This window comes from Callospermophilus lateralis, chromosome 6 (genome assembly GCF_048772815.1).
Source record: "Callospermophilus lateralis isolate mCalLat2 chromosome 6, mCalLat2.hap1, whole genome shotgun sequence".
Taxonomy (NCBI): Eukaryota; Metazoa; Chordata; class Mammalia; order Rodentia; family Sciuridae; genus Callospermophilus; species Callospermophilus lateralis.
Window position 1 is genome coordinate 126,826,385 of NC_135310.1, and position 12,154 is coordinate 126,838,538.

The window sequence follows — 12,154 nt, forward strand, 5'->3', positions numbered from 1 at the left end:
CCTACAAAACAGAGTCAAAATAAACCTCTCTCTCTTTACATTCTCTTTTTATAGATTAATAATCGTGAGTATTTGTTATAGTGATGGAAAGATGATTAACACAGATATACACGGTGATATATTGTAGAAACAAACTAGTGAAGCCAGATTTAAAAATAGGTAGTCAGTGTAGTTAGGTAAATCCGGTCTAATATGGAGTAAGATCCAAAATGGAGGCCATGTTGAGAATGAGGGGGAAAAGCAGGACAACTCATGTTAATGTCCCCAAGGCCCAGAGCCCATCCCAAAGAAGTGTTAATGAAACAGCTCCCAGCAAACTTGAATATGCTGACCCAAAAGTCCTTCCTGCCCAGATTATTCCTTTGGCCCACCTGTGCCCCACCCTTGACAGAACAAAGGACAGGTATGTGACAGGAATGTGGGAAGGCTAAAGAAGGCCTTAGCTATAAAAAGGGGGAGCAAACCGCCTTCCCACGGATTCCATCTCTTGGGTCCCCTTCTTCTCTGGGAGAAGTCTTTTCTGCTGTCCTTTAATAAACTTCTACTTTCCACTCTGACCTTGCCTTGACATGCTTCTCTGGTGTTATATTTCAACATTGGGGAAGCAAGGACTCATCACCGGTAAACAGCGGTAACACTAGATGATGATAAATAAGAAAATGGTAAATAAAATGTTTTATGAGCATAATCTATGGCAATCTGAAGCCCTGAATTAGACTTACACATAGTTTTGTAAAGGTCGGGCGAATGTCGGAGGAAAAGACCACCAAGAGACTGTCTCATGCAACAGCAAAGGGTTTATTGGGGGTCCAGCATGCTGGGGCTCAGAGCTCACTTCAGAGGAGCAAAGAACAAAGAGCCCCGGGAACAACTTGAGCAGAGCTTATATACATTCTTTGGAGGGGGCAGGGACTTTACGTACATCATAGCATCCTTTAGCAAATCATCACACACCACGGGAAAATCAAATAACAACTCTAAAACATGATTAGCACATTCACTGGCGGGAACAGGTTGGGTGGGGGTGATTGGTCAGCACTAAGATGGGTATATATTTAAACTGATTGGTTTAAGCCAAGAGGGGTGTACGTGCTGAACTACATGGTTTCCCAACAGGTTATCAACTACCATAAACTACTGGGAGGGATATCTGGCATCCCAGATATTTCCCTGTCTCATGCTGATTGGTGGCTGCTAGGGGGCTGCTATGGTCCCCACCTAGCCTGACTGAGTCAAGGACACCTGGCGCAGCAGATCTCTCCTGTAGATAAACAACTTAGCAGGGTGGGAATGTGCCTAGGAGTGCTCTGTGGGTTTTTCCAAAGACAAAGGCCATGTCCCTTCCTTGGACAGCTTTGCTCTGAGATAGAGGCTGGTTTTTCAGTTTACAGGTAGATCCTAAAAACATTGTCAAAGAGATGAAATAGTCCAGTGTCACAAAGTTAATAAGTAATGGAGTTGGGTCTAGAGCAAGGTTAGCCATCCTAGTTCTGCTTGTCATAGCAAAATATTGCCAACAGCCCAAGTGAAAGTCAGTTGGGATCAGGTGAAATAAACCAAGAAGCATCCATGCAATGCAATATTATTCCCAAGAAACAATAAATCTAATCTTTATGCTGATTGCAAAAATATGGCTATTTATAAAATGTATGGAAAAAGATGGAAAGAACTACCTTAGAAAATTAATCTAGGCCTGAGTCAGGACTGGCTATACCTGGTCCCACCCTCAGTGCTGAGGTTCTAGAGACAGGATCAACCCCAAATCAGCCTCTGATCATGTATCCTCATGGGACAAGGTCCTTCTGCAGGGGTAAGCACAATGAAGTTGTAGAGATGACATGGCTGGGTAATGGCCAAGCCCAAATCAATATTTTTGAGTACTGGCTGCCAAGCACCTTTTAAACTGCCCCTCTACCTCTACCCAGGTTTCCAGCTGCGCTCACCTTTCAAATATTAAGGAAATTTTCTCCATCCTGTAAGTCAGTAACATCAACTACAAAGATTTAGGAAAAATACTACTTTTAAGTATACATTTATTTATTATTTCAGGAAATAAATTGCAACTTTAAAGTCAATGCAGTGCAGAGCAATGGCAGAAGGTAGACTTCCCAGCTCCTTCTCCCACGGACAAGGAATGTTTGTATAAGCTTGGGGTATGAGCAGTGGGGTTAGGTGGGAATGGGCAGGACCAATATCTATTCTTATGCAGATATGGGAGGTGTGTGTCTGAGGAAGATACTTCTGGATTCATGTAGTTTATGTTTCAGAGCACAACTGCAGGGACCAAATGTTCAAGGAGAATCACATCAATGATGATTGCTATGGTGGGGATGGTGAGCTAAGGAGACAGCTCTGGGAAGGTCAATGAAGGGGCTTGAACCCCCTCCAAACTCTGACCCTGCTGATGGTCTCCAGAATGCCTCTTTCTTTCCCTTACAATAGGCTCTGTGCCCTCATCCTCTCTTTTCCCCATTAGGGTGAGGGGCTCAGATATATGTGCTGCACATAGCACATGTATATCTGTACCACCACAACCGCCCATTACTGGAAGGTTCCATCTCCTGCAGGCCTGATCTCCACAAGCTCCATGTCCTATGACTGGTTCTCCCCAAGTCACTGACAGGTCAGGGTAATCTCTGCAAGGTGGAGATCAGAGAGGTGGTGGATCATGCATCTTAAGGGGGTCTGAAAAGGGTAAGAGAAAATTTAGGGAGTTTGGTTTCCTTCCTGTGGACCATTTGTGCAGGAATCATGTGACCACCCTGGGACTGGATAGGAGAATTTGGTAGCAGGGATGGAGCACAAAACCTAGACACCGGGTTGGATGCAGGGATCTGGGATAATCTACTCCAGCTCCAGGTCTGAGAGGAGGAAAGGCAGCTTCTCATTCTGACCCAGAGTCAGGCTCCTAAAAGGTTGTGAGGTGGAGCCAGAGAATGGGGAAGGAGAAATAGTCTTCTCTGCACAGCCTGGTTTTCAAGGCCATGCTGAGGTCAAGGCCAACTCCCTTTCCAGATAGGCCTTTTGGTGTTCCATCACATCATTCACCGGCTTCCTGCTACTGCGCTTGAGCTAGGATCTGTCTGTAGCACAGGTCCTAGCTTTCGAAGTTGAAGGCGCCATTCAGGTCCCAATTCTCCGCCTGAAATCACCTGAAGAGGGTGAGAACCTGGTAGTCCCAGGTCAACCCTATTTACCCTCCTGCCCAAGACAGCCTGTGATTGGCCAAAGGCGATGCCAGTTACAACTGGGATTGGAAATAAAACCCACCGAATAAAATAAAAATCCTGCAGGCTCATCCCAGGTGTGAGGTGTCTTGTGGGTGACTCCCCAGAGAGTCCTACCAGTTGGTGGGGGCATGGGTAGATGTGCCTATCCCCCTCGTTGGCCGAGCTTTCTGGTTGTGGGAGTCCGCAGGTTCCCTCTTCTGTGTGGCTCTTGAAGTGTGGTGTGTTTCTGACCCAATCCTCCTGCTCCTATTATACTGGGCATCCTGGCGGGACCACCAGGACGCCAAGATTTTGAAATAACTTATGGAGTGGGAGCTGAGGGATCGGCAGTGGCTGAGACCCCGCAGGGGGAAAGTATTCAGCTTTTCAACATTAAATGTGATTTTTTTTTAAAAATATATATTTTAGTTGTAGATGGACACAATACCTTTATTTTATTTTTCTGTAGTGCTGAGGATGGAACCTAGTACCCTCTGCATGCGAGGCAAGCATTCTATCACTGAGCTACAACCCCAGAGCATTAAATGTGATATTAATCAAGTTTTTCATACAGGCCTTTCTCCCCTCCCCCAACAGTTCTGTGTGCCCACCTTCCCCCCACCCCCACCCTCATGCTGGGGATTGAACCCAGGGCCTTGTGCATGCGTGGCAAGCACTCTACCAAATGAGTTACATCCCCAGCCCTCCCCACAGTTTTTATTAGTGCATTATAATTATATATAATGGTGGGATTTGTTGTCACTTATTCATACATGCATGTAATATTAACAACATAATTAGTTCAATATCATTCCTCCTATTTCCCCTTTCCCTCTGCTCCCTCTCCCTGGTCCCTTTCCTCTATTCTATTGATCTCCCTTCCATTTTCATGAAATTCTCCTGTCTCACCTTTATTTTCCTTTTTCCTCTCCAACTTCTACATATGAGAGAAAAACCTATGTTAATGCTTGGAGTTTGCTTTATTTTGTTTAACATTGTTCTCAAGTTCCATCTATTTCCATGCAAATGACATAATTTCACTCTTCTTTATGGCTGAACAAAAATCCATTGTGTATACATACCACATTTTCTTTATCCATTCATCCATTGACAGATACTCAGGCTGATTCCATAGTTGGGCTACTGTGAACTCTGCTATTAAACATGGGTATGCGTGTATGACTGTAGTAAGATTATTTTAATTTTTAGGATAAATACTGAGGAGTGGTACAGCTGGGTTATATGATAGTTCCATTCCTTGTCTTTGGAGGAACTTCCATACTGATTTCTATAGTGGTTGTACTAATTTACAACCCTACCAACAGTATAAAAGTGTTCCTTTTTCTCTATATTCTCTCCAGCAGTTATTGTTGTTCATATTCTTTTTTTAAAAATTTTTATTTCTAGTTGTAGATAGACACAATACCACATACCTTTATTTTATTTATTTTCATGTGGGGCTGGCTGATGTTTGAATCCAGTGCCTTACACACACTAGGCGCTAGGTGAGCAGTCTACCACTGAGCCACCACCCCAGCCTATAATTTTATTCTTGATGACTGCCATTCCAATTAGAGTGAAATGAAATCTCAGTGTAGTTTTGGTTTGCATTTTCCATAAGTCCTAACAATATATTCATATATTTGTTGGCCATTTGTCATATAGGCCTTTCTGAGGTTGAGAAAGTTGTCATTTATTCCTCATCTGCTAAGAGATTTTTGTCAAGAATGGATGTTAGATTTTATCAAATATTTTTTTCCACCTTTATTGAGATTATTACATGTCTTTTCCATGTTAGGTTGCTAATATGATGAATTATTGCCCTGGTTCCTTTAAAACAGAAAGATTTCCTTCTGATTTACACCACAAGTCTCCAAAAGGCTCAGAATGGACAGTGTCAGGTACTTTCAGAAGAAAAAAAGTCACCATAATAAAAAGATTGTTTGGAAGATTTAATAAACAGCTTGATTATTAGTCCCTATTCCTACTCTAAGCTAATGGGTGGGTAACAGTCCTTTCTTCCCTACAGCACAAGGAATCAAATCTGAAGTTGTTAAGAAAAAAAAAAAAGTCCATGAATTGGGAACACCCAGCACTATTTGAGGCATGAATACCATACAGGGAAATTATAGTTACCATATGCATATTGGGTTCTGAACACCCTAATCCCAATGTTGAAATCCTGAAGGATAAAAATTCTTGTCTAAAATCCAGAAAGATCAAAATCTCAAAAATATAATTCTGAAAAAATAATAAAAAATTTGACTTTTTTTATACTTTGAAAGAACATTTGAGAAACAAAAACAATAGATTCCTTTAAGACTACTTTTCATATTAAAATAAGCAATATCATACATAAATACTCAGAGAAAAAATAGTTATATGGATGTAACATTTATTAGCCCAAAACTGTACTCATAAACAAATAGATCAAAAAGTGAGATATAAATATGTATCATTATCATTGGTAAGCATGTGAAATCAGCTTTATAGCTGTGGTCATCTGAAATACAATGGGTGATGGACGACCTAAGTCTTCTGAGGAAATAAATCAAAACCTGCTGAGTCAACACCATAACACATGCAATCACACAGAACTGAGATCTTGAGAAATTTTATCTTTCACAAATGCAGTTGTAAAAAAAAAAAAAAAAGACAACTCTTCATTTACTGAGGTACTGAGGAAGTTTCAAAGTTTGTAGTACACACAAAACATTTAAAAGCCAATATATTGATACTGCATTTTCCTGGCATCAAATTTGCAAAAACTTCATAAGGCAAATTAGAATTCTCTAAAGTCTTTTTTTTCCCCTAAAAATCTTACTACAATTTATACCTCCAGTATTTGAAATCATGTTATGATGAAATATATAATATTACAAATTATAATATAATGCTGACAATTAAAAAAAAAGAGAAAACACCTAACAAATTCCCCAAACTAAGCTAAAAGGAAAATAGTTGGAAAACACCAAAACAAACACACAAATAAAAGACTCTAGAACTAAATTTAAAAGAAAATTCAGCATATGAAAAAAGTATATTACAGGGAGAAATTATGAGCAACTGCATACAAGTAATCTGTAAAAGTTAGCTAACTTTCATGATCATTATTAACTATATTTTAAAGTCTTATATAGTGATAGATAGCTGCTTTTTCTTTTCAAATTTGTTTTGCAGTTCTGGGTTAAATTCCCAGGGCCTTGTATAGGCTAAGTAACACACATGCTCTACTCTGAGTTACATTCCCAGCTCTGCTTCCCCATCACCCCACTTTTTACTTGTAGGGCATGACTCACCTTAGACAAGGCTCACATTCATTTCCTACATGGCATTACTCTTTTTGGAATTCTTTCATGATTCAATTACATCAACATGAGTGTTCTTTATTAAATGTTCCCATCTGCAGTGCCATGCTTCTACATTGTTTTGGGTACATGATAATTCATACCCCATTCACTCACAGATCATTAATTTGGAGGAAACAATCATGGTGATCAAACAGCAGAACCACTGTATCAAATGTCTTCTTATTCTTCCTTATACATAATCATTTTCAAACCAGTCATTAAGTTCACAGACTTCTTAGGGGAAATACAATTTTAGTTCATTAGAATCTTCTGGAATTTCATCAGCTGGAAGGAACACCAGCAGACAAAGGATCCATTTGTGTGTGTGGCTCGGAATTGAACCCAGGGCCTTGTGCATGTGAGGCGAGCATTCTACCAACTGAGCTATATCTCTAGCCCGTGATACTTTTTCTGTTTTTGGTGGTGCTGGGGATTGAAGCCAGGGCCTGTGCATGTAAGAAAAGTACTCTTCTCTCTATCTTTAAAAAAAAAAAAAAAAAAAAAAAAAAGAAAAGAAAAGTACTCTACTGACTGAGCTATATCCCCAGCCCCTGTGATACATTTTTAAATTGAATATTTTTATTAGCTACACATTTAAATTGAATTTTTGTCATTGCCCATATCTCATGACCAATCTACATATTCCAATTTTCCAACAAATGGGTTGGGTTGATTGAAAAATAAACAAACTTTATCTATACTACTTTAAAATTTGCTTTCAGAAGCCTTGATTGCCTCTCATTCCAAATCTGTCATTATGGCTTATGCATTCAATTGAAATTTAGTTTCTTTTGCAAAGTCCATTAAGTCATCAAGTAAGATTATAAAGTACCTCTCTTTTCCTAGCCATTAATACATAAATGTGCCAAAAAGTTCTAGAATTTTTGGACTCAATAGGGGTATAAAAATATTTATTTGATAAAACAAAAACAAAAACAAAAACAAAAAACAGACGGGGGCTGAGGATGTGGCTCAAGGGGTAGCGCGCTCGCCTGGCATGCGTGTGGCCCGGGTTCGATTCTCAGCACCACATACAAACAAAGATGTTGTGCCTGCCGATAACTAAAAAATAAATATTAAAAAAATTCTCTCTCTCTCTCACACTCTCTCTTTAAAAAAACAAAAACAAAAACAAAAACAAAAACAGACGGGAGCCAGGCACTGAGGTGCATGCCTATAATCCATCACTAGGGAGGATGAAGCAGAAGGATCACAAGTTCTAGGCCGGTCTGGGCAACTTAGTGAGACCCTGTCTCAAAACAAAAAATAAAAAGGGCTGAGGATGTAACTCAGTGATAGAGTGTCCCTAGGTTTAATCCCCAGTGCCTAAACAAAAATGAAAATAAAAGGAAAAAAACAGTGGGGACAGTTTTCAGAGTGCCGTCCATATGTCAAAGTGAAGGAACTTCTATATCACCAAAGTCTGGTTCAGAAAGAGTTCACTGAACTTGTTTTGTTTTTTTTTAGTGGTATTGGGTATTGAAACCAGGAGTGCTTTACCACTGAGCTACATTCTTACTCCCCACTTTTAGCCCCAAGAAGGGCTTTCAGGCCAGGCATGATGGTGTATACCTGTATCCCTAGCTACTTGGGGGGAGGCTTAGGAAGGATTACAAATTTGAGGCCAGCCTCTGTAATTTAGTGAGGCCCTGATTCAAAATTAAAAAAATAAGATGTAGCTCAGTGGTAGAGCCCCATTGGATTCAATCCTCAAAATGAAACAAACAAAATGAAAAGCTTCTCAAAGTTCTCCCTGCTTACCTACTCTGGATATGTTTCATCAACTGACATCAGAAAACACTCAGAGCAATCTTGAGCTCAGCACTGAAATGAGACTCACTTGGGGAGCCAGGGAAGGTGAGACAAAGATGCCAAGGGTCCAGATATGCATATCATATACTTTCAGGCTACATGTTTTTGTTGGCTGTCATAATTGATTCAAGTAGTCACAATTCCAGAAATGAACTGTCAAATAATAACTCAGAAACATTTCATTACTTGTATACGGTTTAGAATATTGTATGTAAATAATTCTCAGACACATGGTCAGTGGAGAAACAAAGTCAGGGGCAAAGGCAAAACAAGCAAGTGGTAGATTATATCTGTGGTCCCCAGGGAATGAATGAACCTCCCAGTATTCATATTCTGACATAACCCCTTCCATGTTGAATTGGCCACATGGCTTGCTTTGGCCAAGGGGATATTAGATTATTGGGTCTTCCAGGTTACCTACCAGCCACTAGCTAAATGCAGCCATGACTCTAGCTGATTCCATCCATATGGAACAGAATTACTGTTAAGATCTTTCAGAATTCCTAATGAAGATTCATTGCTGTATTAGGCCATGATATTATGAAGTGATTTTTTTTAAAAATATTTTTTAGTTGTAATTGGACACAATACCTTTATTTTTATGTGGTGAAGACTGAATCCAGCGCCTCGCACATGCTAGGTGAGCACTCTACTGCTGAGCCACAACTCCAGCCCCTGAAATGATTTTTCATGCAACAATAGAGAGGTGCAAAAAGGGTTTATAAGAGAAAGGGAAGAAACAAAACTGCATTCTAGGAATAGTAAATTTGTGTATTTTGGGGGTAACATGACTACCTGGAAGCTATTAAAGAGGTTAGTCTGGGAATTCTGTCTTAAGTAGGCTCTCTAGGGTTCTCTTAGAAAGCATTTTAGTTTTTTACCAATTCTCAAGAAAAATTTGAGAGTTTACCTGTGGCTATACTTGTGTACTATCTGCCAGTATCCTTCTGTTAGTACCCTTGGCCTTATTATTTCAAGTTTGTACCATTTCCCTGATCAGAATTTTGTAGATTACTCAGAGATAAGGAAAAGACCAACCCTGAGTAGGCAAGAAAGACATGAATACTCCCTCAATGCTATCTTTTCACCCTTGCTTAAATAACAACAGCAGCAGCAACATAGATATTCTGTCTACCTCTTTAGTCAATAGTCAGGGCTATCTAAATATGGAATGCTCCAAGGAATTCAGATTCTTGCAGGAAACTGTGAAACACAAGTCCCAAACACAGTATTGCCCTGAGCAAGGAGTGATGGGGCACTGGAGTCAAGGCTCTGGAAAGGAGAACTGCTTAATGGGACTAAGTGATCTATAGAATTTGGGATCTCCCTACAGTATACTGGGAGTACAAACATTGGAAGGATAAAGAAGAGGTCAGATGGTGATCAAGAAATACAGACAGAAATAGAGGAAAATGGAACTGGGAATTAAAATATCCACAGAACAGAATCATTCAAAGTGAAAAAGAATTAAACTTTATTTATTTGGAAGGTGGGATGAATCCGTCACTGGTTATTGGAACCTGAGGTTGCGCTTGCTCTTTAGGAAGGGTTGGAATGGGATGAGCTGTATTTGGCAAGGGCTGTGGTGGTCTAGAATCTGGGGAGATCAGCAGAATTAGAGAAGCAGAATTAGTTTTCTAAGACTGGCACCCCTTACATCAACCAGTACCACCTATGTGTCCTCTATATCCTCCATTTTTTTTTTCCCCCGGTGGTGCTGGGGATTGAATCCAGGGCCTTGTGCTTGCGAGGCAAGTACTCTACCAACTAAGCTATATCCCTAGCCCCATAGCCCCTATTTTTGTCTACCACCTCTCACCTGCCTGGTTCCCCAGCTGAGCCTCAGGCCGGTCTCCCCAGAGCAGATGCTTGGGGTCATTGAGGAACCTCTGGCTGCGCTGGCATGTCAGGCAGGTCTGTATTGTCCAGCGTTGTCCCCTGCGGCCTGGGGTAAAGGTGGGAAAAAGGAAAAGTGCCCAGGTTCCTAAAAAAGGTCCTTTTGCCTCCAAGTTTTTCCAGTAGGAATCCTATTCCCTACTCCCACTTTGAATGTAAATTTCATGGCATCAGGCCTCAGCACCAATCCCATCAATTTCTTGGAATCTTAAGACAAAAACTAAATTCCTTAACAGGATAAAGATATGGATTGTTTCCCTCAACTCTTGCTCCTGCACAACTCAAATTCCAGCCTCCCCAACTCTGATTTCCTTGACAGTACCACAAATTCTCATGTCTGGAAATTCTCATCCATGCTTAGAATTTCTCTGTCTAGCTACCTTTATTTATCATGTACCGCATCACCACTGGCATAAATAATTCAGCATTCTACTTTACCCTCCTCTCAATTAAAGCATTTTTCTCCCCTACATTCTTTTGTTTCTATTTTAGTCTCTCTCTCCAGGGTGTAATTTGAATATAGTACTTGACATATTTTAGCTAATAAGGTCTTTTTTTTTTGGGGGGGGGGGGGTAGTACCAGGGGTTGAATCCAGGGGCACTCAACCATTGAATCACGTCTCCAGCTCTTTTAGTATTTTATTTAGAGACAGGGTATCCTTGAATTGCTTAGGGCTTCTAAGTTGCTGAGACAACTTTGAATTTGCGATCCTCCTGCCTCAGCCTCCCCCAGCAGCGGGGATTACAGGCCTGAGCCACTGCGACTGGCAGAAAAGAAATATTTCTTGAGTGAACGAATGAAAGGTGCTACCACACAGTATCTGTTATTGTGTCTCGGTGAGATTGCCTCTTAAGGCATAATTTTTCTTCCACCCAAATAGGAATAAAAGCCAAGCCCAGTCTTTAGTTTGTCCCAGGGACATTAGAAATTTAATTTATACGGGGAGCAGTGGTGCACAGCTGTAATCCCAGCGGCTCCAGAGGCGGAGGCAGAGGCTGCAGGATAGCGAGTTCAAAGCCAGCCTCAGCAATTTAGAGAGGCGCTAAGCAACTCAGTGAGACCTTGTCTCTAAATAAAATACAAAAATAGGGCTGGGGATGTGACTCAGTGACCGAGTGTCCCCGAGGTCAATCCTCGGTACAAAAATCAAAGAAAAAAACCTTTAATTCAGACCTAGAGAAAGCTGGCTCCAGCATATTCCAAAGCCCTACCAATCTAAGGTGAGGATGGAGCGGTTTGGCCCCGCCCTCCCCTCTTCCGGAGCTCCGCAACCACCCCATTTTGCCAGGAGCACTCACGTCTCTGGCGCTGGGTGCTGGTGAGGCCAGGGATGAGGAGGGAGGAGCAGCCGCGACATAGGGTCCTTTTCACCGAGGGGTCCCTGGGGGCGGAGGGGAAAGGTCGTCTGAATGCCCGCGCTTCCTCACCTTTCCTTCTCGGTCCCGCCCACCGCCCAGACCCGCGATGCCTCACTGTCGCAGGACTAGTCGCTTCGCAATGGTCTTTTCCGTGTGGCAGTAAAACCTCGCCAGCGCCTGGTTCTCGGGGTCCTGCGCAAGGACACAGTGGGCGGCCTGGGGGGAAGGCAGCGGTCACTCCAGGGCCCGGCGCACCAGAATCCCTTCCCTACGCGGCACTTGCTCACTCACCTGGTACAAGAAGCTGAGTCTCTGGAAGGCCTCGCGGTCCTTCACTGGTCCCGCCATCCGGGCGCCCCAGCAACAAGCGCACCCGCTCGCAGGCCCCGCCTCTTGCGCCCGCGCAAGGCCTTCTGGGAGGTGTAGTGCCCAGGCCCGCAGCCTTAGGTTTGGGAACCTGTTCTCTGCCAATCCAGCACAGGATCCCTTTATGACTTTTGAGTTCCTTTCACTCTTCCTTAAAACTAT

The 12,154-nt window shown here is 41.9% G+C and overlaps 1 protein-coding gene across 1 annotated transcript; it reads right to left on the reverse strand.

Moving 5' to 3' along the window:
• Nucleotides 1-9,828: 9,828 nt before the first annotated feature.
• On the reverse strand, nucleotides 9,829-12,002 carry Rpp21 (ribonuclease P subunit p21). The gene is made up of 5 exons (XM_076859059.1): nucleotides 11,918-12,002; nucleotides 11,742-11,842; nucleotides 11,567-11,649; nucleotides 10,191-10,316; nucleotides 9,829-9,968 (listed from the first exon to the last, which is right to left on the reverse strand). Exons 1-5 carry the CDS (start codon nucleotides 11,972-11,974, stop codon nucleotides 9,850-9,852), a joined length of 486 nt encoding a protein of 161 aa, XP_076715174.1. The 5' UTR covers nucleotides 11,975-12,002; the 3' UTR covers nucleotides 9,829-9,849.
• Between the last annotated feature and the right edge of the window lie 152 nt (nucleotides 12,003-12,154).